Source organism: Lonchura striata, chromosome Z, assembly GCF_046129695.1.
Source record: "Lonchura striata isolate bLonStr1 chromosome Z, bLonStr1.mat, whole genome shotgun sequence".
NCBI classification, from domain to species: domain Eukaryota; kingdom Metazoa; phylum Chordata; class Aves; order Passeriformes; family Estrildidae; genus Lonchura; species Lonchura striata.
Window position 1 is genome coordinate 13,330,801 of NC_134642.1, and position 23,151 is coordinate 13,353,951.

General features: G+C 42.4%; 2 protein-coding genes across 2 annotated transcripts; both read right to left on the bottom strand.

Annotated features, from left to right (window-relative positions):
• Positions 1 to 310: 310 nt before the first annotated feature.
• CRHBP (corticotropin releasing hormone binding protein) lies at positions 311 to 8,565 on the bottom strand. The gene is made up of 7 exons (XM_021531853.3): positions 8,399 to 8,565; positions 7,870 to 7,963; positions 7,102 to 7,259; positions 4,996 to 5,206; positions 3,297 to 3,445; positions 1,862 to 1,979; positions 311 to 569 (listed from the first exon to the last, which is right to left on the bottom strand). Exons 1-7 carry the CDS (start codon positions 8,477 to 8,479, stop codon positions 412 to 414), a joined length of 969 nt encoding a protein of 322 aa, XP_021387528.1. The 5' UTR covers positions 8,480 to 8,565; the 3' UTR covers positions 311 to 411.
• An 11,607-nt stretch (positions 8,566 to 20,172) lies between these two features.
• Positions 20,173 to 21,682, bottom strand: S100Z (S100 calcium binding protein Z). The gene is made up of 2 exons (XM_021531852.2): positions 21,499 to 21,682; positions 20,173 to 20,331 (listed from the first exon to the last, which is right to left on the bottom strand). Exons 1-2 carry the CDS (start codon positions 21,637 to 21,639, stop codon positions 20,173 to 20,175), a joined length of 300 nt encoding a protein of 99 aa, XP_021387527.2. The 5' UTR covers positions 21,640 to 21,682.
• Between the last annotated feature and the right edge of the window lie 1,469 nt (positions 21,683 to 23,151).

Genomic DNA, 23,151 nt, shown 5'->3' on the forward strand with positions numbered 1-23,151 from the left:
CAAAACAGGAATTGTATTTCACCATCTTTTTTTGTTTATTTGTTTATACTTGATATAAAAGGATAAAGCTGCTGCATGAAGTTTATATTTATTGTGGGTTTAATATATCCCCAGACTAGAGTTTTTGTCTATTTTCCTAATAATACTTATACAGGAAAAATACCCTTCTATTCTCGCTACTGATTTTTGATATGGTAAATGCGCTTAAACATTGCAGAAAGAATATAATGATAATAACAAAGATTATTACATTTGTTGCTTTTTCCTGCTTGCTGATGGGAATGACTGATTTGTATGAGAAAATAATTATGTTTATAGAAAGGCTCGACATCACCACCTAGCTAAAGGAAAAGATACATTATTATAGAACTTTATTTTGATTAGCTATATGAAGATGCATGTCCTGGTTTCTCAGATACTAGGAAAACAGAATTCCTCAATGCTGTTCTCCTTTCTTGTTTCTGTTTCCTGCAGATCCAGTTGGTGATACTCAAATGTCACACGGTTGATGTGTTTGCCACTGGAGACCATTCGCAGCACAGTGTTGTCACAGCCAATCTTCATTTGGGCTGTTTAGGGAAAAGAGATATAAAATCACATTTATATGAGAGAAAGTGAGGGAAAAGAGATATATAATGATGGAAATTATGAAGCACCAATACTTGCAATTTTGGAATTCACATATCATGATGACTTGGTGGTGGTGATATTGCTAATTAACTTGTTTGTTAGTTTTGCTTTACAATGCTTGGGTATTTAATCATGTGTCCTTCCCTCATCCAAATGCTACTCCATGTCTGTGTGCTACTGTTAAATACTATGAGTGATAGGAGAGGGTAATGGCACTCTATCCTGGAGATAGCCAAAATTAGCAATATCAAAATGTTTCCCATTAGAGGGATGAGTGGATTTTTGTCTAAGGACATTCTTCACAGGAAAAAAGGCATGTGAGAATCCCATCAAGACATACTCCAATGGTAGTGCCCAGCATGTGGTCCCACTCTGAGGGAAATGGAGTGTCACTAACTGCTGCTTTAGGCAAGCCATTTGAGTGGAGGCTTGGCAAAGCCTTTTTGTTTAGGGAACTTGGGGTAACTTCCCCACTTGAGGAGAAATCTGGTATGTCACTGGGAGAGCAGGAGCTGCTGAGAAGGATTTTCACTTCCTTCACACCACCAGGAATCTCATTCCAGTGCTCAATATTATCATTCAAGAGTAGCACTTAATAGTTAAATCTTTGAAAAGTGCCTGGACTGTTAAGTTGGTGCCCTGTTAGTACTCCTGAGATATGACAAGTGTGCCACAGGGGTTAGTCTGTCATATCACTGCCACTCTTTGTGGTCTGCTATTGAATATTAGGGAAACTGGAAGTTCTTATTTTTATGGGGAGAAAGAAGGCACTGGACCAGCATGATAGTGAAACATTCAGAGCCCCAGCAGGTTCAAAATATAGAATGGGAACTCTGTGGCTTTTGGGGCATGTGTTACACCTGCAGCAGAAAAGGTCTTGGGAACACTGAGTAAAGGAGAGAAAAGCTCTTTAACTGAAAATGTAACAATCTGGCTTTGGTTTTTGTGAATTTCCAGACCTTTTTATGTGCTGACATTCTAATATTTATTTTTGTCATAGGACAAGAATTCTTAAAATATGTTCAGCCTTGTCATAATGATTACTAAAGGGGCAAATGAAGGTGGTCATGAGTGTGCTGTAACACATAGCCTGAACAGCTTTAGCTCTCATGTTCTGCTAAATGTGAAGTTCACCAGTCTAGCAAGAAGTCCAGATGTGTGTGGGGGTCTCTGCATGTCTTATTATGATTAATTATTTTATTATGTGGAGGTAACTGGAAGAAGTTCTTACCAGACCCGTGAAAGGAGTGACAGAGGTCAGCTAGTGGAAACATCTTGGATGGGTCTAAGCCAGCTCCTCCAAGAAGCTCTACAAAATCTCCCACTCCTGCACAGCTTGCAGATGGTTTCTTAAAAAGTCAGAGGCCAAAAGTTATTTACCATTCGTCTTCAAAATGTAGTAGTTCTGCAGACATTACTGTAGCTAGCAATAGATTTTAGTAATCCCCTGTGCTTAAAGCTGTGTAAAATCAGTTTCTCATCCTGAGCCGTACTACCTTGATTTGACATTAGTAAGTTAATTTTCTTAAGGCATTCCAAAGAAAGACCTAAGTAGACTCTGAAAATTACTGACAAGTAGAAAAGTTGTTGATTCAACTGCTTTTAATGCAGATAAGCAATCTGCATTAAAATGTAGATGCTGGTTCTGGATACTTAAACACGTAATCAAATTAATGCAGGCATGGGCTATATGTATGCCAATATTCCATTGGCAGGCAGGAACTTCAGTTCCACTATATCATACTCATTCCTAAAAAAATGCTAAAATGCACCATTGTGGCAAAGTTCAATTAAGGTAGAAATTATAAAAAAGAGTAGGTTTTTTTCTGAAAGCAATAGCTTACTGTATATTAAACCCACAATTTTCCTGATATTATTACTGTTTGCCAAAAATATCTTGCATGGGCACCTTGAGCACCTTTGGGCTGTCATTCCTATGTTGCTATTTAAGTGCCTGGTTTCTTTACCTTCCTTTGCTGTTGTCCTTTTCTGCTCACCAATGAATAAGTCAACTAATTTACTTGTCCATCTCTCAAAACCTGGCTTGTTCAGACACTAGTAATCTCCTTGAAGAACTCAGGCTGTCAGGAGAAAACAAATTTCCTTACTCTGTTCTTCTGAATATTATGGAATTGGTACCTTCTTACAACTCCCAGGCACAAATATCACCAATAGCTCCTGTCCTTTTCTCTTGGTTTGTCACTAAGCACCAAATACCCTAGATCAGAGCAGAGAATGCTCAGGCAGTCAGTTGTGAGCATGTTTGTATTTTGTCTGTGATAAAACTTCGCTATCTAGTGGCCCCTTTCTCTCTTCAGAGCGTTTGCTGCTTTCATTAATTTAAATACAGACAGCTCTCAGAGAGAATGCTCCTTTCTTTATAATGAAATCCTTACCCTTTGTTATGGCAAGCAATTGTTACATTACATTCATTAATGGTACTTTGCATGATTTGGCTGCCATTGCAACATTAAGAGACAATGGCGAGGAGGCAGCCCCAGCTCTCCTCTCTGGGAGAAAGCAGAGCTCTCAGTGTGCACACAAGAGGTCTGGAGCACCCATGCCTTAGCAGCCAGCACCACAGCCTATCCCTGTTCACCCCTTCCCTCTTCTGTGCCCACAAAAATTGCACATGCTAGTATTTTCTTAGGAAATAAAGATCTCACCTTTAAAAAGAGACCATTTATATGTCCCAGGATAAGATCAGATATTTTTATCACCACTGGGTAGATTATGGAGAAGCTGCAGTTTCTGTGCTGGTGAGGAATGACCATGGTAAACCTTCCTGAAGGGGTCTGAGAGATGACATTGCAAGCTGGGACACAGGAAAAGGTACAAGAGTTACTTGTCCAGGCATCACTGTATGTAGCAAAACTGCATAATTAAAGTACAAAAAAAAGCAGAGCTAGTTTAATTACTGGGAGTTACAACCAAATGCTGAAAAAAATGTGTGGCATTTTCCGAGGTTCTTGCAAAGCATTGTTCTTTAAAAATTCCCATTTTTTACTATATAGCACGAGGTCTGGCAGAACCTGAGGGTGAAGCAGTCAATAGAAGAGCTAACACCTAAAATCTGTACATCAGGGCCTCATGCCATCAAGGGCTCATACAGTTTATCAGTTTGAAGGAGGCTAAACATGGGTGGAGGGAGAAATTGTGTTTTGTTTTGATAGCTTATTGCCTGACATTGCCAGCAGCCCCCTAAATCCTGTTCTGCTCCTCTGAACTGGAGTTCCTTACACTCAAAATATCTCACTGGAATGAGAACATGATTTTATCTTCAAGTTCAAACTTAAGAATTCAGGTAGAGGAGTAACTTATCTTCTATGTGAGTAACCCAAGGGATTCTTGACATAGATCTACAGTTGCTTAAGCAGGACAGTGAAAGACACCAGCCACCTCCAGCAGTTGAATGCAATAATCACATCCATGGGCAGGAAGCCACACCAGAGTGGGGACCAAGTCTGAATAACTTGGAGTAAAGTTGTAGCAGACATAATGTCACTGTTTTCTGGTTTTGGGGGCTTTTATTTTGGTTGGTGGTTTTATTTTGTTTTGTTTGTTTGAGGTTTGTTTGTTGTTTGGGTGGGTTTTTTGTTTTGTTTGTTCTGTTTTGTTTGGTCACTGAGTAGTTAGGAAATAAATCAGACTGGCCTGAACAATAATTGTTAAATGTCCTGTCCTTTCTGGAAAACACAATTCAAGTGAAGTACTGGACAGGTTGCCCAGCCAAGTTGTGAGTGCCCAGCTGTTAGAAGAGTTGGATAAAACCTGGAAACCTGGCCTAGCATGTGGCATTCCTGGCTATGGTGGGGAAGGGATTGAAATGAGACAATCTTTATGATCGCTTTCAACCAATGCTGTTCCATGATTCTATAATAATTTGTGCCTTGCGAGCTCACAGGCTTAGGCAAAGAACTTGCAGATCGATCTCTGTGATCATACATCTCATAACTACCACACAGCCATTCAACACACTGATTTTACTGTTGAACTTTTTCACGTATTTTTTCCTCATTGTTCACTCAGATCTAGAAAACACTGAGATTGAAGTTGCTATTTGTTCTAGCTAAATGTGTTGGAACATGCCAATATTAGATTGGGAGGGATCTTATTTGAAAGAGAGAGCCTTATGGGCTTGCATATTGAAGCCTGTGTGATCTCTTAAGCTGCTTTTTTTCCCTAGGGCATACACTGAGCCTGAATCAAGCCTGCAGGCATGCAGGTGCACGTGGCTCCACCAGCCTTACCGCAGCTATGCCAGTGCATAAAACCACAGTGAGAAACCTCAGTGCAAAGCACCACATTCTCTTTGCTTCCTGCCCAAAATCCAAGGCCCTGTGGTGGTATGAAACGCAGACTTACGGAAGAGATTGCTGATTTTCTTGACTGTGACAGTAAATCCATTGCCTGGTAGCTGAATCCTGAAGAAGATCATTGCCACGTTCTGCGATGATCTGATGCTCCTCTGAATATTCCCACTTTCACAGAAGTCTACGTATCTTTGAGAAGTGGTGAGCGGATGGTCCAAGGAACTGGGAAATTTCTCTCCCTTGAGTATCCATCCATCAAACACCTACAGAGGTTCAATAATATAAAACAAGATTTTGCAGAAACATGAAGTATAGCAGATACTCTTTTCTTTTGCACCATATAACCTGTTCAAAGCCACAAACTGAAAACAAATTTGTTGTATTTATTGATTTCCTAACATGTAGCTAATTATTCACGCTTCAATGGATGTTTAGGAAAGGGATACATATAACTTTTAATGTTGCTTTTATCTCCTTGACAACTTTTGTTATCTATTTTTTTTTTTTTTTTGAGGGAAGTATCCCTTTTTTCTTCAGCATCATCACCTTCTTTTTTTTTTTCTTTGGAATTTGCATTGTTACTATGAAAAGTTTTTGACCAGCTTGATTTGGATGCTTTACAGCTTGTCATTAATGGTCCCAGTGGTCTGGAAGAGATATTGGAATACAAAAAACTTTGGGGAAAAATTATTGGCAGAGGTATTGCTCTCACTTGTGTCACCTATTTTACCTCATCCTAACCACCAGAAAACAAAACAAGTCCTGCATTATTTATCTGGATCTTAAGCATCAACTTCTACAAATCTTTCCTTCATAACACAAAAGCAACAATCTTGCTCACCATCTTCAGATCAGAAGTAGAAATACATATTAGTTCTAGCACAGCTACTCAGCTGCCTGCCTTGCTGTTTCAATCCTCTCCTAGCTGCTCTCACATGGTAATTCATTGAACACTTCAGTCAATACCCCAAAATTAGAGGACCAGGTTCAGCCATCACTTCAGTCAATAATTCTGATGTGAGATTTCCTGATGAAAAAAACATCAGGATCTGTCTCTGAATTTGCCAGAACTGTAAGTTTCTGAAGTAATGGGATGCAGGTGCTCAAATTACACGAGGGGAAAGCTTCTTGTATATATATATAGAGAGAGAGAGAGAGAGCAATATAATAGAAAAGTTTGGGACATCATTACCAAAGGAAGGAAAGCTCAATAAAATAAAAAGATATCTTGGCATTTTTCTGTCCCCAAGAGTGACCATAAGTGCAGGTACAAAAGCCTTAGCCCCACAAGAGACTGAAATTATTCTCCCTGTAGCCACATGGGGAGAGATCTCAGCCAAGATATGGAATGAAAGGACAGAATTCTGAGCAGGAGACAAGGAAAGGGCTGAAGGGCAGCTTTCCTCCTTCTCTCTGTTCCTGGACCTCAGCTTGCCACTAGATGGGATGGGGTCTGTTCTGTGCCTTGCCAGTTCAGCACAAAGGGCAAAGGGCAGAGTGAAGGGAGCCAGGGACCATCAAGCCTCCCCTTCTCTCCTTGATCAAGTTCAGATCTTGGTAAATGCTCCTGCCTGCCAGAGAAATGTGCTGGGAAAGTTTTTTAATACTGGAATATAAATGACTCTGAGTCACGAGTCCCCTTCCGTTCAGAACCAATGTCCCAAAAAGTTCTAGCAGGGAAATTTTAAAGAAAGCCTGCAATGATCCAGTCACATATTCATATGATACTAAGTGACCTGAGAGCAGAGGTCCCAGAGCAGTAACAATGATCCAGAGGTCCATATCATTATCTGAAGGGCTCCTGTGAGTCACAGTGCAGTAAGTAAATCCTACTGACCAAATTTTCAGCCATCCACCCAGGTATGGACACTCTATAGAGGTGCTTCTGTAAAAGTTCATAAGAGCCAGTACTGAAGGCTGGAGAGGGATCCTCATCCTGCCTCTGACTTTGCTTTAGAGGAGTGGTGATGGGGGAAGACAGATACTCAGTGCCTCAGGGAGGAGACAGAGCCATCCCAGAGGGGCTTGCTTTGTGAAAGTCTGTTTTTTATGCACAAACACACACAACACACAGATGTGCCCGTGCACTTGCCTGCCCCTTGCACACACAGCAAACACCTCACGAGTCAGAGGAGGGCAGAGACATGCAGATTTTTACCTTCAGGAAGTCCCCCCCTTGGCAGTCGATGTTGACAAAGTCGTAGTGGATTGTGATGAGCTCCTCGGGCTCCCCGATGAAGAAGGTTGCGCAGTGCAGCTGTGGTTGGTCTGCACTGAAGGTGAACTGCCCCTCTATACTCAGCATGTCAATGCACCCTGGAGAAGCAGGGACAAAGGGCTGCTGCCTCTGCCTGCTCAGGAGGAAGACTCCGTGCCAGCTCCCACTGTGCAGGGAAGGAAGGGGACAGGAGAGACCCCCCCGCGCCGGGATCCGGCTGGCAGTGAGGACAAGGAGAGCCAGCTGAAGGAATTAGGAGCCTGCTGAGCATCAGAGGACAAGTAGTGACTGGCAGGTGTGACACAAACGTGTGACGGGGGGGAGAGGGGGAATGGTGTGTCAATGCATCTCCGAGCAGAAAACTCCGTGTGTACGTGTGCACAAGTGCACAAACACTCTATTCTTTCAGATTTCACTCCAGTCACAGCTGCTACACCTGCCCCACCCCTTAGCAATGTGACCCTGCCTAGGGACGTGGGTGGGGAATCCCCATCCTACTCCAGTTATTTGGGACCCTTAACTATGAACCCCACCCTCTGCCTTAAACCACAGGTTTCTGTGGGTTTAATGCTTTGTCCTTCTTCTCCCTAGTCTTGCAAAAAGGTCCTACAGCTCTGTTACTTCCAATTAGCCCCTTCCCCTCCCTGAAGTATGCCCAGGATTCTCCCACCTGCCAGTATTCCCTAGCAGAACACCAAAGAAACTCACGGAGCGACCGCCGGTAGATCTGTCCTGCAGACAGCTCCCGCTTCAGATCTTCACTGAGTAGTAGGAAGGGGTCATTTTCACCAGCATCCCTCACCTGGTTAGAAATGGAGGGCAAGAAGAGTCTGGGGCAAAGTGAAATGCAGCTCTCTCCCTGTACCTCCCAAAAACAGGCACAGTGTATTATGTCCCCCCTCCAGAAACAATGCAGCTGTGGAAGAGCTCAGGCAGAAAGCTGCCAACCTGCAAGAGAGGGGAAATAAACCTGGGATCTAAGAAGTAAGCCCAGCAGCTAAGTGCACTGAGAGTTTCTTAAATCCTCAAAATTGCTGAGCATAAATAAATAGAGAGGTAGTACAGAATACATGGGACTGTGGCATTAATGTTACCCAGGAGTGAGTTTAATGCAGAAGAGGGAATAGGAAAGGAGGAGAGAATAAAGCATAATGCTCGAAACGTGAGAGAACAAGTTAGTTAGAAGATAGCAGCTAAAATCACAGTGAGATTTTTAATCATCAGCCCTACTGCTCACCTCTAGGTATCTGGTTTCTCCTTTGGAGGCTGCTAGGAAGATGAGAACGAGGTGGCATTGAAACTGGAAAGCAGACGGCATGCTGACACCTCCTCTGGCGGCCGTCCCCCTGTGGCCAAGTTTCTCAGGGATTGTGCCGGTATGCAGGAGCCGCTGGGGTGTCTTGGAGCGACTCTTTTTATAGAGCTGTTGGGAGGGGAGGCACTTGGTCCCCGTACTGATAGGGTAACCCATGGTAACTGAATTCCTCTCGCAGTGACACAGTACGTGGGCATGACAAGGGTCCAAATTGCAGCCACAAATTTTCAAGACGGTTGAATTCCCCTCTGTGGCAAATGTCTTTCCTCCTAATCTGTCTGGTGAATAGCTGAAAACCTCTGGGAGAGAGAGAGCCCATCCCTGTGCATATGGGGCACTCATGCACTGTGTTTATTTCCAGTTATTCAAAAGCAAGAAATGAGGAGCATCCCTCCCTCCTCCTGGGGCAGTCATGGGGTATTTCAGACCTGCAGAGCCTTCTGCCTACTTTCTGCCTACCTCTGCTGCAGTGCAGCTCCCTGCAGTGCCTGTGCCTGTGCTTCCTGCTGGCCAGTCCTGGGTGGGCACCCCTGTGTCCCAGGTGGGTTTGCAGCCTGTGCCAGCATCCCTCCAGGGCTCTGCAGCAAGCACAGGGGGAAAACCAGGCAGCTCTTCCCACCAAAACTAGCTTTTCTACAGAAATTATGAAAACTTGGTCTTCCCAAGGGCATATCCATCACAGAACTCCTGATACTGTTTCAGCCTTGATCCTCAAGTGAAACCTGAGAAGACCTTTAGAAGTTGAGCCTAGGAGTGAAAATTCATAACTCTGCAGAATACTAAAAGTCAGGAACTCAGCAGAGGTATTAGATGTGGGTATATACCTGAAATCCATTGAGGTTCCTTGGGAATGACAAGTTTTGTTGGAAAACTGCAGGGTTTAGTCCCATTTTGCATTAGAGGATGGCTGGAACATTAATCAGGAAGGTGACAGGTGCCTTGAAGACCATGAGGATCAGAAGGGGCTGCAGAGGAGCCCAGCCTTACTTGCTATTATTGTCTTCCTCACTCTCTAAAGAGATTGATAAAGAGATTGATAAAGAGCTTGACCACTCCAATCCCAAATTCTGGCTGCAGTGTCCCGGTTTGCCCTGTCAGTCCCCAGCCTATACCTCAGACACTGAGTGTTGAGGAATGCAACAGTGCAGGGAGCTGGATGTGCTGCTGCAGTGGGAGCTGCAGATGGAGATCTGGAGGGCAGGAGTCCGAGCCCAAAGTAAGAGGCTGTGAACTGCCAGCCTTTTTAATTCCAGAAAGCCCAGGGACCTTTGGCACCAGCCAGGTGACTAGACACTAGGAAATACAGCAAGAGTCGAGGACTCAGCTGGAAGATCACAGACCTTCATATACATAGACTGTGAGGGTGTAAAAGCCCAGGCATTCCTTTGTTCAGGGTCCCTCTCTGGAGGCAGTAGCTCAAGGTTTCTGTTCTGCACCATTATAAAATTACCTAAAGGAGACAGAGGTCTGAGGGTCTGCTGTGGGAAACCTGGGCTTGAACCAGCGAGGAAAGTTAGTCTGCCTGAGTGAGTGAGGGATGTGTAGGGAGTGGAATGGGCACCCATGGGCTCACTGGACTTGCACGCTGTGAAGGGGCTTGGATCCAAGCAGTTAAAGGTTCTTGTGGTGGGAGTGTGACTGCCTGAGTGCCTCCTGAATGGTCAGACTGGGACATTATCTTGCTGTGAGTCCTTCAAGATCTTCAGTGGAGGACAGCGTGTTTGATTGTGTGTGAATTTGTTACTGAAGATTTCAAATTTCAGAATTCAGCTCCAAATATTAGAGAAGGACACATGGCACTGCAGCTAAAATATTATGACTCTGTTAAACCAAATGTGAGGTGACCTACTCAGAATAAAACATACAGCAGTGACATCACCATAGTTTAAACTCTTGCCTATGAATAGCTGAAATCTGGGCTTAGCACAACATTCACCGGTGGAAGAAAAGCAGGAAGCTCCACGGTCTGAAGGACATCCTGGCAAGTGAAGTGAGGGTACTGTCTTTCTCCAATAAACAAGGTGGTGGGAAGGACAATAGATGCCACCTCCATATCCTCTGTAATTTATTGCTCACACAGGGACTATGGTGACTTTGAAATTCCTATGCAACACCTTGGAGTTTGTTATGAATATACAGATATTCTGTGTAACATTGGTACAAAAGCTGAACTCAGATACCATTTGGTGTTGATGTGGAATTTAATTTTAACAGAGGTGCTAAGTTGTTTTTCCCCCCCCTAGTTTTCAGCTCTGGGCTCAGCAGGAGCTGATGAAGCCTGATGACATCCTGACCAGCCACATCACAAGGCCTCCCAGTGCCTGGGATAACTCTTTGTGTCTTGAAACACAGGGCTGTCCTCAGCCTCCAGTCTCATATGCCCTCTTTTGTGCAGCTCTAAAGCTTGGGGAAGGCAAGTGTTTGGGATGGAATAGGGAATCAATGCAAAATGCAGCTGCTGCTGCTGGCTGGGGTCTGCTGCCTCAGGTGGAGCTCAAGCAGATAGATCCCCAAAGGGACCACTCAAAGGGAAAAGAGGAGGTTCATCTCCTAGCCATGTGTCCCAACTCCCAGAGGGTGAGAGAGAATGTGAGATCATCTTCTCACTCAACTCTGCTGCCTCCTTAGTGTATCACAAGTCCTCTTCCCCTCTACCCTCCCTTTGCCTGCTGCAGCACTGCTTTTGTTAAAAGTCACTTACAGAAACTGAGATTTTCAGGAGATGAGAATGTGACTAACAAAGTAAAGAAAAAGAACTTTGAATTGGGTTCAAAAGACCCCTGCAGCATTTCAGAAGGGAAAAGCACCTTCAATGTGATACAAACCCTTGGTGAATGAGGACAGTGTAATTTTTCTTCCATGGAATTTAGTCATGATAATGCTCTGAAGGACAAATTTTTTTGTTAATATCAAATTGTTTAGCACAGTAAAATGCCTTCCCAGTGACACCCTGTCACAAGCTAAATAATCAAGTTGATTGGCATCTTGATCTGCTCACAACTGTAAATTACTCTGTGAGCCGCCCCTTTCCCTGGCAGAAATGATGGAAAGCCATAGTGCTGTTAGAGTCTGGGCTGAGTGCAGGGCTTCACCCACTCTGCTGTGCTGCAGCTCAGCATTGTTTAGGCACCCCAGCCTGTGCAGAGCCTTGGGCTGTTGAAGCAGTGCTCATGGATGGGCTTTTCCGGAATGTGCTTTGGAGGACCTGCCTACCCCACTCATGCTCAAAGCTTGTAGGTGTCTTGTCAACTATTATAGAAAAGAGGAAATCCCAGCTATAGTAAGAAGTGGAGAAAATAAAGCTGAATGAAGACAGTTGTGAAGCAAGCTCCATTTACCCTCCCCCACGGTGATAAAATAATGTTCTGTCCTATAATACAAATGGTAAATGCATCTTCTCATAAAAAGCAAAACTAGTTGTCACAGAAAGAATATACATGAAGTGCTCAGTAGTGAGATTTCTTAGTGAGAAATGCTTGAGCTACAGACAATCCTTAGAGATCCCTCCATGTAGCAAAGAGGGGCTGGGTGTTATGAACCCGTTCTGCTTTCAAAAAGGATCCCATGGGTGCCCATCTCTTCTTTCACCTCAGCTGCAGCCTGAATTCTTGCACAAGTGGCTCAAGCAGACCAAACCCCTCACTAGTATGAGGACCTTAAACATGAGTTAAAATTTTCTGTAATAGACACAGTTCCAAGCAAGCTTCACACCAGAGGGCTCAGCCTGGCTGCTGCATGTCCCTTGGGGGCTCCTCTGCTTGTGGTTTCTTGAACTGAGAGGAGCAGCAGTGAGACTGCAGTACAACTGCTCCAGGGAAGAGGAGCAGTCCTGCCCCAGGCACTCTGTCCTCAGCTGTTCATGTTGATTTCTCACTACTGCTCAGTGCTGGCTGAAGAGATGCCATGTGGGGTCACACACAGTGTGAGACATCTGACTGGACTTTAAACTTAATATCTTGTCAGCTGCTAAACAATGTGCTGAGCTACATTTATTTCCCTTATGCTTTTTCCCACTCTAAGTGAGAATTCATTCAGGGGTTAGCTTTTCATTTCCTTCATGGTGTTTGTGAGATGTAGTACTAGTCATTCCTGTCTTGTTATCGGGTGGCTGCAGGTCTCATACCAATATCAGTGTCTTTGAAGAGGAGGAGATTGCTGCACATCACTTCTAGTTTATTATACATGTTCAACTGTTTGTGAATCCTTCAGTATAATGTTTCTGAACAGTGGGATCAGTTAGCCCAGATTAAGGTGAGAAAGAAATCTAGTGCCTCTATAGTGTCACAACTGCTACAGTGAACGCTACATTTTTTTGTCCATCTTTGCTAAATCACAATCAGTCACTGCTTTGAAATAACACCACAGAAAATAAAGCAAGGGGAAGACTATACAGCAAGTCACAGTCCTAAAAGCCATTAGGAAACCACATCTTTGATACAGACATGTACAAGATTTCACTTCAAACTCTGTCTGAGCCAAAGACAAACATGTAAGGAGCTCCTGTTCCTGGCTCAGCTTAAGCACTTGGACTATGGACATACAACAGGAAAGACAGAATTCAGCATGGCTAAAGTAGATTGGCCCTGGGTTTGAAGATATGTTCTTTTTGCAAAAACAACAGAGTTGCAATGACAGCTGAAGAAGAGCACTTCCAGCAGCAGAAACACAAAGTCTGAGATCACATTTTGTGCTTCAGTCCTTTACTCTTGTGTTTGTTTCAGTATCAAGCAGGTGTCCCAACTGTCCATGATCCAACCTGAGACTGACTCCTCCCTCTGTAATCAGTCTCATCTCCATCAATGATTTCTGTTGCTACCTGTCTGCCTCAGCTTTGTGCTGGGTATGACAAGCCTCTTCCAAACCTCACAACATATCTCTCTGTAACACCACTTCTATTACTTCTCTGTGTGTGTCTAAATTTGCTTTAAATAGAGCTGAACTCTCCCTAAGGTGAAGTAAGAGTGACTTGTTAACTCTGGGCAGTTTGACACAAGAGATAGTGTGATTTGTCACATTAAGTGGCTTAGAGGGATGACAAACACATGTGATTTATGAACTGAAAGCCTATCAGCATCATGCAGGCTTGATGATGTTGCATTAACTCTATTTATGGCATTGGCAAAAAGCAAAGATTGTGAAATTCGCAGTTTACTGGGTTACAAATAATCAAGCAAACATTATATTCAGACACTGAGATTACCCTGAGGGAGGTTATCTCTACCAGCTCTGCCTGTGAGTCAACCAGCATCTACACAAAGCACTCAGGGCCAAGAAGTGGGAGAAAAGTTTTTTTCTTAGGAAGGAGGAAAAATATATGAGAATGGATGACTGGAAAAAGCACATGCCATTGTTCTGGTGTTGGGAGAGGTGCTGGATTTTTGGTGAGCTGTTTAATTTTAGCATGGACTTTCCTCCTCTGTGGATCCTTAAAACAGAATCTGTGCCCTCAAGGGCTGCTGGAAGAAGGTCTCAACACCAGAGCTGCAGAGAGGTGCCAGCATGGCCCCTGGCAGCCTCTTCGAGCACATCACATCTGCCTTTGACAGCTGCAGCAGCTGGTCTGACCAGTACCAGTCCTGGCAGAAGAACAGTTTCCTTTCCAAAATATGGCACAGTTACTGCACCTAGACTTTGCTTGGAAGTGTAACCCTGATGGCCCAGGTCACATCCTGTTCTAGATCTCCTTTACCATGGCTGCAACTTTCTCCCAGTGACCCTCCCCAGAGCAACAGCCCCTGTTCCTTCTTTCCCAAATTTCCTGTTCAGCTTGGGGCTACTGGAGCATCTATCACTTTTTTCCATACTGAGCCAGTTTATTACACAGAATACAATCTCAGATGTGTTGAGAAATCCCTGTATTTCCATATATCATGTTTTAAAATTTGTTTAATCTCTGAAATATAAACTTTACCTTCAACAAAGCACCATTTTCATAAGTGGTATTTTGAGATGCTTTGGGTTTTTATCCAAGAAGGACAAGTATTTCTTAGCTGAAGTGACCCTCCCTGAGGAGAATAATTCTTATCCAGAAAAAAACTGTAATTCAACACAATTCTGGTAGTGTTAGACATCACAATAATGGACCCAACTTCAGAAACACTGTGAACTGTTACACAATTCAGGCAGTCAGTATGAGTCAGATAAGAGATGTCAGCATACCCAACATAATGGTATATTTATCCTTTCAACTGCTCCCTCTGCGTAGTCCTTTGTTTTTCATGTGTGTGATTCCTTACTAGTCATCCCCAGTACTGTGCAGTCTCTGGTGCCAATTTGGTCAGTTAGGCTCCAAATGCTTTTAGGTGAAAGTACAGGAATATCTTATGTTAGTGTAAAAATCACATATATTGAAGGACCTTGGCTCACCTGGTCAGCATTTTTCCACCTCCTGAAATCTAAAGGCAGTTTCACCTTTGCTAGCAATGTCACAGAGCATCTTTAGCTCCAGTGCAGTAATGGCCTTTTTAATTTCAAACATAAACAATTCTCCTTCTTGTAATACTACTCCTAGGACACTAAAAATGACCCAAGAAAAAAACTTCCCTGAGAGAGAGGTTTTTTTCTAAAATTGCAGAATTAGGTCATTAGTGCAAGGGCAAAACCAGTTTTGCTTTCATCTACTGAAGGCATCAATAGCTCAATGGGATGGAACTCTCCAGCCCGGTGTCTCATCCAGACACATCACTCAACCACAGGGATCTGTTTGCTACTGCCACTTGATATCCCCAGCCAGAGCTGAGGAATTTACATCTTTCTGCAACATTCTCTACTTCTTGCCATTTTTCTACTCTAAAAAAACAATCTTGAGTAGAGCTCCAGGTGGTTCAGTTGCTTTTCTGCCCTTTATTACTTGTTTTACACACAGATTTTTTTTTCCTGCCATAGCTTTATTCTGTAGTGCTTTTCTTAGTTCATGCAACTACTGGGAATGTAAAATCAAAGCAATACAAGGAGTTTTAAGGCAGAGTCCACTGACAGATATTTGAAAGCTATACTGTGATGATTGCTCTGCACCCCATGCAGTCAAACAGGATTTGAGATGGCAGCTTGGAATTTAAAGCAAATGTGTAACAGGAACATTTTCCATTGATTTTCCCCCAAAGACCTGGGCTCTGAGAAACTACATCTTCTGTCTTCCTCTTTGCTGTCTTGTTGCAATATTTGCAGTTTTATAGACTTGTCCTTATTTAGCCAACCAGCTTACAGAAACACAACTTTCCATTGAAGGCTAATTTAGAGTCTCAAGCACATGTTCTCAGCTGCTGCAAAATTATGCCACTGAGTGCAATAGGCTCTGTCATTTTACATCAGCTGAGAATCTGCTTGCAAGGGCAAAATAAGTGGATGCAGCTGCAGTTCTCTTCCTTGGGAGTTGCCCCTTATACACAACTGATAGCAGGTGGCTGAGAGCTGGTATTTAAAAATGAAAAGTTTTTTGGTGTTTCTTTTTTATAAATATTTTTGCTGAAGTTCATTCATGCGCTCTCTTTGAGAGACCTATAGCCCACCATCCTCCAACTCAGAGGAAAGGATGGACAGAATTAATTTTGAAAACAGAATTCCAGATGATAAATTAAACATTCTCTCTCATGCCATATCATGTGGCAGAAGAAAGATAAAATTGAAAATGTTACCCCTTTTTTCTTCAAATAATACAGTGCTATTCAACAGATGTAATTATCCCTAAAGATCCGTGCAATAATTGATGGCCTGTCAATCAAAGCCCTTATTAGACATACTCATGATGTCACATCACAGTCTATATCTTAATCTAAATCTAAATCTTCCTGCCAGTCAAAAACCTTTATATAGATTAATCTGATTTCAGATACAAGTTTTGTGTGCGGCCTTTTACCCAACCTTTTCAAGGCTGTGATCAGAGAGGAGCTGTATCTTTTATGTGTGCTGTTGAGCTTGTATCATGGACTCTGGGCTGCCCCTGAGGGTTTTTTTGTCTGGCCCCACCCTGCTTTATGCTCTAGCATGGAGCCTGGAAAAGAATCTGCCTTGGGTGGCTGAGGGACCTGGGGTGGACCTGCACTGCTACAATCAGTGGATGGCAATTACTAACATTACTGGCTACTGGAAACATCATCTGTTCTGCTGGGGCTTCCCTTCCCTTCCCTTCCCTTCCCTTCCCTTCCCTTCCCTTCCCTTCCCTTCCCTTCCCTTCCCTTCCCTTCCCTTCCCTTCCCTTCCCTTCCCTTCCCTTCCCTTCCCTTCCCTTCCCTTCCCTTCCCTTCCCTTCCCTTCCCTTCCCTTCCCTTCCCTTCCCTTCCCTTCCCTTCCCTTCCCTTCCCTTCCCTTCCCTTCCCTTCCCTTCTCACAATGCCAGGCAACTTTGTCCCTCATCTTTACAAGGCAAAAACAGTGTTTTGGAAGATTGTTATCCTACTGCACTTGATGCCTTGCGCACTGCTTGGGATGATTATCCCATTGCACTTCCACACCTTCCATTGAAAGGTGATGCCTTCCTACTGGACCTAGGTGGCAAGTCACCACTTGGAGGCACAGTTCCATTACAAACTCCTGTCTTCATGGTGGTGTCATACACAGCTCTTCAGGATTGGTAGTTGCATAACAAATCTAAAGAAGTTATAAATTTACCAATAGGTAAATTTATTAGGCTTTGTGTTGCCAGTGCACTCTGGCACTTCAAGTCTCTTTCGAACTGAAATAAAAGCAAATGGAAGAGGCTGACGCTTTCAAGATAATAGAATTTATCTTCTGCAAATCTGCTTTTTAGATGTCAAGCAAAGCAATTTCACAATATATAGAAAATATCTTGTCTGGCATTGTTATATTTTTATTGGTCTTTGATGTAACTTGAAAATATTAGGCCATGTTTTGGTGTTCAATTTTCTATAGGTTTTCAGACAGCCTGATATAACAAATTGAAAAAATGCCTGTAATTAGACATCATTCCTAACACTGAGGCATTTTGGAGAAAGCCACACAGCAAGTTTGATCTGCATGTAAAACTTCAAAGTGTTCCCTAGATCCATGTACTACAAAAAGACTTGAAGTCAGCCAGAAAATAACAGTAAACAATGAGGAAAAAAAAATCTTGCCTTCAGGTTTGAAAGAGAAACTGAAAACCCAAAAGGTTCACATCTGCTGGATACCATGTTCATAGTGAGATTGGCCTTGAATGTACCCTCTTGCATAGCCAATGTCAGTGGTTTCAATGACATTTTGAACAGAGGATTTCTCAGTTTTTTTCTGGCCCAGAGGCAATTCAAAACTTCCAGGTGATCCTCATATATCTTTCTTAGAAATTATATCTCCTGGAATGAGTAATGTTCTAATGGAACATTAGTTGGTTCCTGCGGGAGACGGGTGAGAGAGGGCCACTGGTACAGTGGGTTAGCCCATAGGAATAGGATGGCTAGTCTTACTCCAGGCCCCATATTGTGTGAAGTCTTTGTGGGTTTGAGTTTTGAATGTATTTTGTGCATTTTCATACTTTTCTGCTTGGTTTCCAGTCTTTGTACGAAAAGGTTTCTTCTGACAGAACAGAGTTTAATATTTGTCCTTGCAGTTAAAACAGCAACAAAGAAACACACCTAACAAGACAAGTCAAAACCAGTGATTTAAGAGGTTCTATGAAACTTTGTTGGAAAAAAGATAATTTGAGTAATTCTCTGATGCATCTCATCCACAACTCATCTACAGGTAAGCTCCTTCCACAGGGCAGTTAGGATCCACACAATCCCTGGTAAATTCAGCTGATGAGATGGCTCCACTGTAACAATGACTCCTGCTGCCTGACTCCAGGGCAAATTGCTGCTGCCAGCTGTGACCCAGCATGATTCTGCTATGCAGATGGGCTGCTACATGTGCAATAGTTCATCAGGGATGGGCAGAGGGTTTATGAAATTTCTGGAACTTCTTTCCAGAAAGATTCTTGTTCAAATTTTTTAAAGAAGGAACTGTTTTTTACTGTTTTTACTCGTTTTAGCTTGGAGTTGGAGCTATAAACAGCTCTTCTTTCACTTCCTCTTTGAGGACAGGGAAAGGCTTAGAGACTAGCAATGGTCTGGGACCCATGAGAAACCATAAAAACCTTAGGCTTTAGGTTTTCTAGTTAGTTACTTTTGCCATCCTTGCAATGATATTGAGGTGCATGACATTAAAGGGGACAAAAATTTGTCCAGTTGTTGCCAGTTTTACTTTTGTACTTTTTGTCGTGTTGGTCTAGATGATATTTTGTGAATCCTGTATAACTTTGTTGCTGAAGGTTTAAAGCATGCTGTGGCACTGTCACCATTGTAAAGTTTGCTTTTCTTCTGGGATAACACCATATGGTGACAGCCCTGTTCTTAGGATGATGTCTGCCCCTTGTTACATTTATTACACCCTGAAAAATACCCTGCTTATAATAAATTACATATTCTTAATCATATATAATTTCATACAAATGTACACTTTGCTAAATTATGTTTGGATGCCTGGGAAGGAGAGACAAGTGAACTACATTTCACAAATGTTGCCCGGCAGGGCACATCTTCACTGGGGAGTGTTTTTTTAATAATGCAGCAAATCTTCATTTAATTGAGATGCCCTTTATTATAGTGTGAAGTTACAAGAAAATAACAAGGAAATAAGAGAGCTTTCCATGTAGGAAAAAACAGCCACAATATTCTTCCACGGAGGACTTGCAGGGCTTCAGAAGTATGCTTAATTCAAATAGGAGAGTGTAAATACTCTTAACTCAACCCAAGAGTAAGGATTCTGGAAGGGGTGGCCTACTCTCTCTTTGCCTGGCCATGCAGCTCAGGGAATCCCTGCTTCCATACAGGGTGGGCATCAGTGTAAGATGAAATAATCATTTTTCCATAAGATGACTCACATTACAAAGTTGTATCCTGGAATTTCATCATTAAGTCTTTCACAAGTGGTCCTAAAAGGCCTCCTTTTAACCATGCTAAAGTAGTGGAAGCAGAAGTCATTTACACATTTCCCCCAAAGACCCAGTCCTTCCATCACCCCTCCAAGCAATTTGCTGACTAAATCTTCTATGTACTTGAATAATTTATGATATGAGTATATTAATTTATGCCAAGTGAAGAGGCTGACTACTGGGATGCAGCAATGCCAACAAACCAAAAATGGAAGCTGGAGACATGGAGGAAATGAACCCGTAACAATGGCAAGTGATATTTTATGCTCCAGCAGCAAGAGACAGCTGTGACCACATCTGAAACATGAGTGTGGGGAGCAGCAGCTAACAAAGGTTTTAGAATAAGCAGAGCTGAGCTAAAAAGAACCTACTAGTTTTGAGCTGCAAAATAAAGTTATTATAAAATGATTGAAAACTAACTTGCATTACCATTTTTTCCATTCAGAAAGTATATAAGTAACATTCCTGTGACTTTTACTTTCCACTGACATTGAAGAAATGGAAGTCTCAACTTGTGCCAAATTATCTGTCAGCCCAAGCCCTTGACCTGGGCAACTGATGAAGGCATGTTACAGATGCATGGAGTGCAAAGACTGGAAATATTACACATCTCAAGTAGTATAAGCTGGCTGTGGTCCAGCTTACACCAGCTGCTGATTAGCTCCATAAATGTCTTAGAGCAGTAACAGTTGGAGGAATTATGGTTTGCATTCACTAAACACCAATGAGGGCTACCTAACTAGGCATGCTATGCTTGCATTTGTGGCCAGGAGATTGATTACACCAAGGATTTTTAAAATTCCTCTTTCTTTAGCTGTTCTTCAAAGAAATCATTACATGCCACAGTCAAAGCAGCAACCAGAATTACAAATTCATTAAAATCCACTTCATTGTCCTTATTGGAGTCCAGGTCATTCATAATTTTATCAACGAGGAGAGGGTCCTTTTGGCCCTAGAGAGAAAGAAGAATGACTTAGCTGTGCAGATCTTGAATGTGCAGTTCTGACATGCCTGGCACCACTGCTCTGTTATGAGGCTGTCATTGTTAAAGGGCTGCATGAAATATGCACCTGAACAGCAATACATGTCTAGTCACTCTAAGATCAGAAACTAAAGACAGTACAGCCCTTATAAGGTATACAGGGACTAAATAAGGACTGAAATTAATCAAACAGGTTTTAGGAGATATTGAACATGGATCCCTTTTGTCAAAATGGATCTCTAAAGTGCATTTCTTTGTATCATCCCATGACCAATAGCACTTAGATTTCCAACAGAATACTCAGAAATGGTCATATTATATATCCAGTCATCCAATTCAGAAGACCTCTGGTTGGCAAACAACCATCCTATTCAGTGGGAACAAGAACATTGAATATCATAATAATAAATCAATAGCCAAGATAAAAAGAAAATCCAGTTCAAGGAAATGGTTGCAATATAAAGAACATCTTGCTGGTGGTCAAGGGTCCAAATAATTTTTACAATTAAGAGGATACATAAAATCATTATTTTTAAAGCTTATGATTTCATACAAGCATCTATGCTGTGTAATGTAGAACACAACAAACATGCAAAGAGATATTCAAATTAGCAGCTTATCATTTAAAGGATTTTCTTAGCACCTCTTTGCAGTGCACACAAGCAGCAGTACTGTGTGGTCAGTGTGCACAAGCTACTTTCCTGTCTCATGATAACTGGTTGCTGCATTTAATCCTTCAATAGACTTATCTATGCCCTATTATTAAAAACAAACACACAAACAAAGAAACAAACAAACTAATTTATAATTTTTTAGCATTGACCTTGCTACTGCTTCTAGGCTGGCCTAGCCCTCTTGCTCAAAAGAACTGTGGAGTTTGCAGAGCACCAGTACCCATCTCTGCTGTCAGTGGTACATGGGAGGGCACTGGGGCTTGACCACCCTCTGAAAACATATTTGTCAAATGGGACATTTGACATCATATTCTTCTGTACAGCTCCACAAGGAACTATTATCTGAGAGACTGTGACAGGGTGGGCCTTGCACAAGGAGGTGCTATTCCTATCCAAGCCCTAGGATAGCTGCTTAACCCGCTCATGGTACAGTCACTCAGGAGGTTCAAAAGCTGCATCTTACTGAAAGGAAGGCAGTGAGCTCTCTGGTGAGGAGCTCCTTGAGTTCTCTTTTACTGAGCTTATATCTGTCTCCTTCTTTGCCCGAGTAGTGATGGAAAATCCTGATCAAGGTGTCCATTGCATCTTCCAGTGGAGTGGTCATAGCAGTGAGCAGGAGAGCTGTGGGGTAAAGATATGGTCACTGACATTGCACAGGAGTCAAACCAAAGGCCAGTCTCTGAGGAGGGAAGGAGGGCCAGATGAAGACAGAGATTGTTAGGCTAAATTTAGGCTTTCAGTTGATCCATCCTATTAGCTGAGTGTGAGCAAGGATGGGCTGTAATTAAAAAAAACCCATTGTCCTGAACTCATAAGCAATCGCTTCAAACAGAAATAAAGGATTTTTATTTAAGGAAATGATCTACTGTGTATCCATTTTATAAAGCTGCTGTAAAGGGAAATCTTTTGTGCCCATACCTGAAAATACAGGAAAAATGAAGGCCCACCCTCCTACCTGCTAATTTTAAAATTTTCTCAAGAAAACGTCTTCAAAAAGTTCCATGTGTGAAAGTGCATTTATAAGGAAAGATCCACACCAGTTTAAAGGTGGACAGAGGAAGTATCATCTACCAATTTATTTGGTCATGTTTGCTTGGGCTGAGCCTTTTTCCTATAAATTGCTTGCAGCAAACAGGTGTGAGCTGGTCATCCCCAAGGTTTGCTTCATTGAGCATACAGCAAGAAGGTACACAGGGAAGCAACAACAACAAAAACACAAACAAACAAACAAACAACAACAACAACAACAAAACCAACCAGATGGAAATGTAATTACTTGCAAAGTAGTGTACTCTAAAAGTAACTGAAAATAGAAATCAAGTGTAACTGAAACATTTGAATAAAGCCCAGAGAAAGATTAAAAAGCCAGAATGCACTTCAGGTAGAACTGGAGTACTGAACAATATTGTCATGCAGAGGTTAAGACTTACCTGCTTTACAGGCTAGTGGAGGTGTATGCAGCAAAATGAACAGATCGCAGAAGGTGATGGTTACCTTCCTTTCAAAACCCATGCACAGGCTCTTGTTTATCTGGCTGAGGGGGTGGATTACACAAATAGAGACAGACACAGGGATGACGGGTCTTCTGTTTCCCTCTGCATTTGCCTACTCTGTTCAATAAATGCCTCTTGCTGTAACTGGGTCACTAAAATATTCACTAGGTAGAGTAAAGGCTGCATTTGGAACACATGGGATACTTTTTATAATTTGGCCTTTTACAAATACTCCCATTCAGGGCCTTGAAGATCAAAATTAGAAAATGCTAACAATCACCAAGTCGATATAAAACAACTTTCCACCATTTCTAAAAGAACACTGTCTATTCTGTCTTTCAGCATTTCTGCAGTCTCAGTGCTGGCAGCCAGCATTCAAAGGCACCTGGGTACCTGGGGGTAGGCTTCTACCTATGTTTGCCACATATCCCTTGAAATGTCTAATTTAATTTTCAGATATCTCCATATGCCTAAAACATTATCTCTTGATGAGTGTAAGTCTTGCTGCAGTAAATGAGTTCTCAGGAGGAAATCAGGGAACTAGTTTCAGTGGAAGGTGTGCCTGGAATAATGGTGTACACTGAACAACAGTCTTGGCTTCATTTTGACAGTCCTGCACAAAA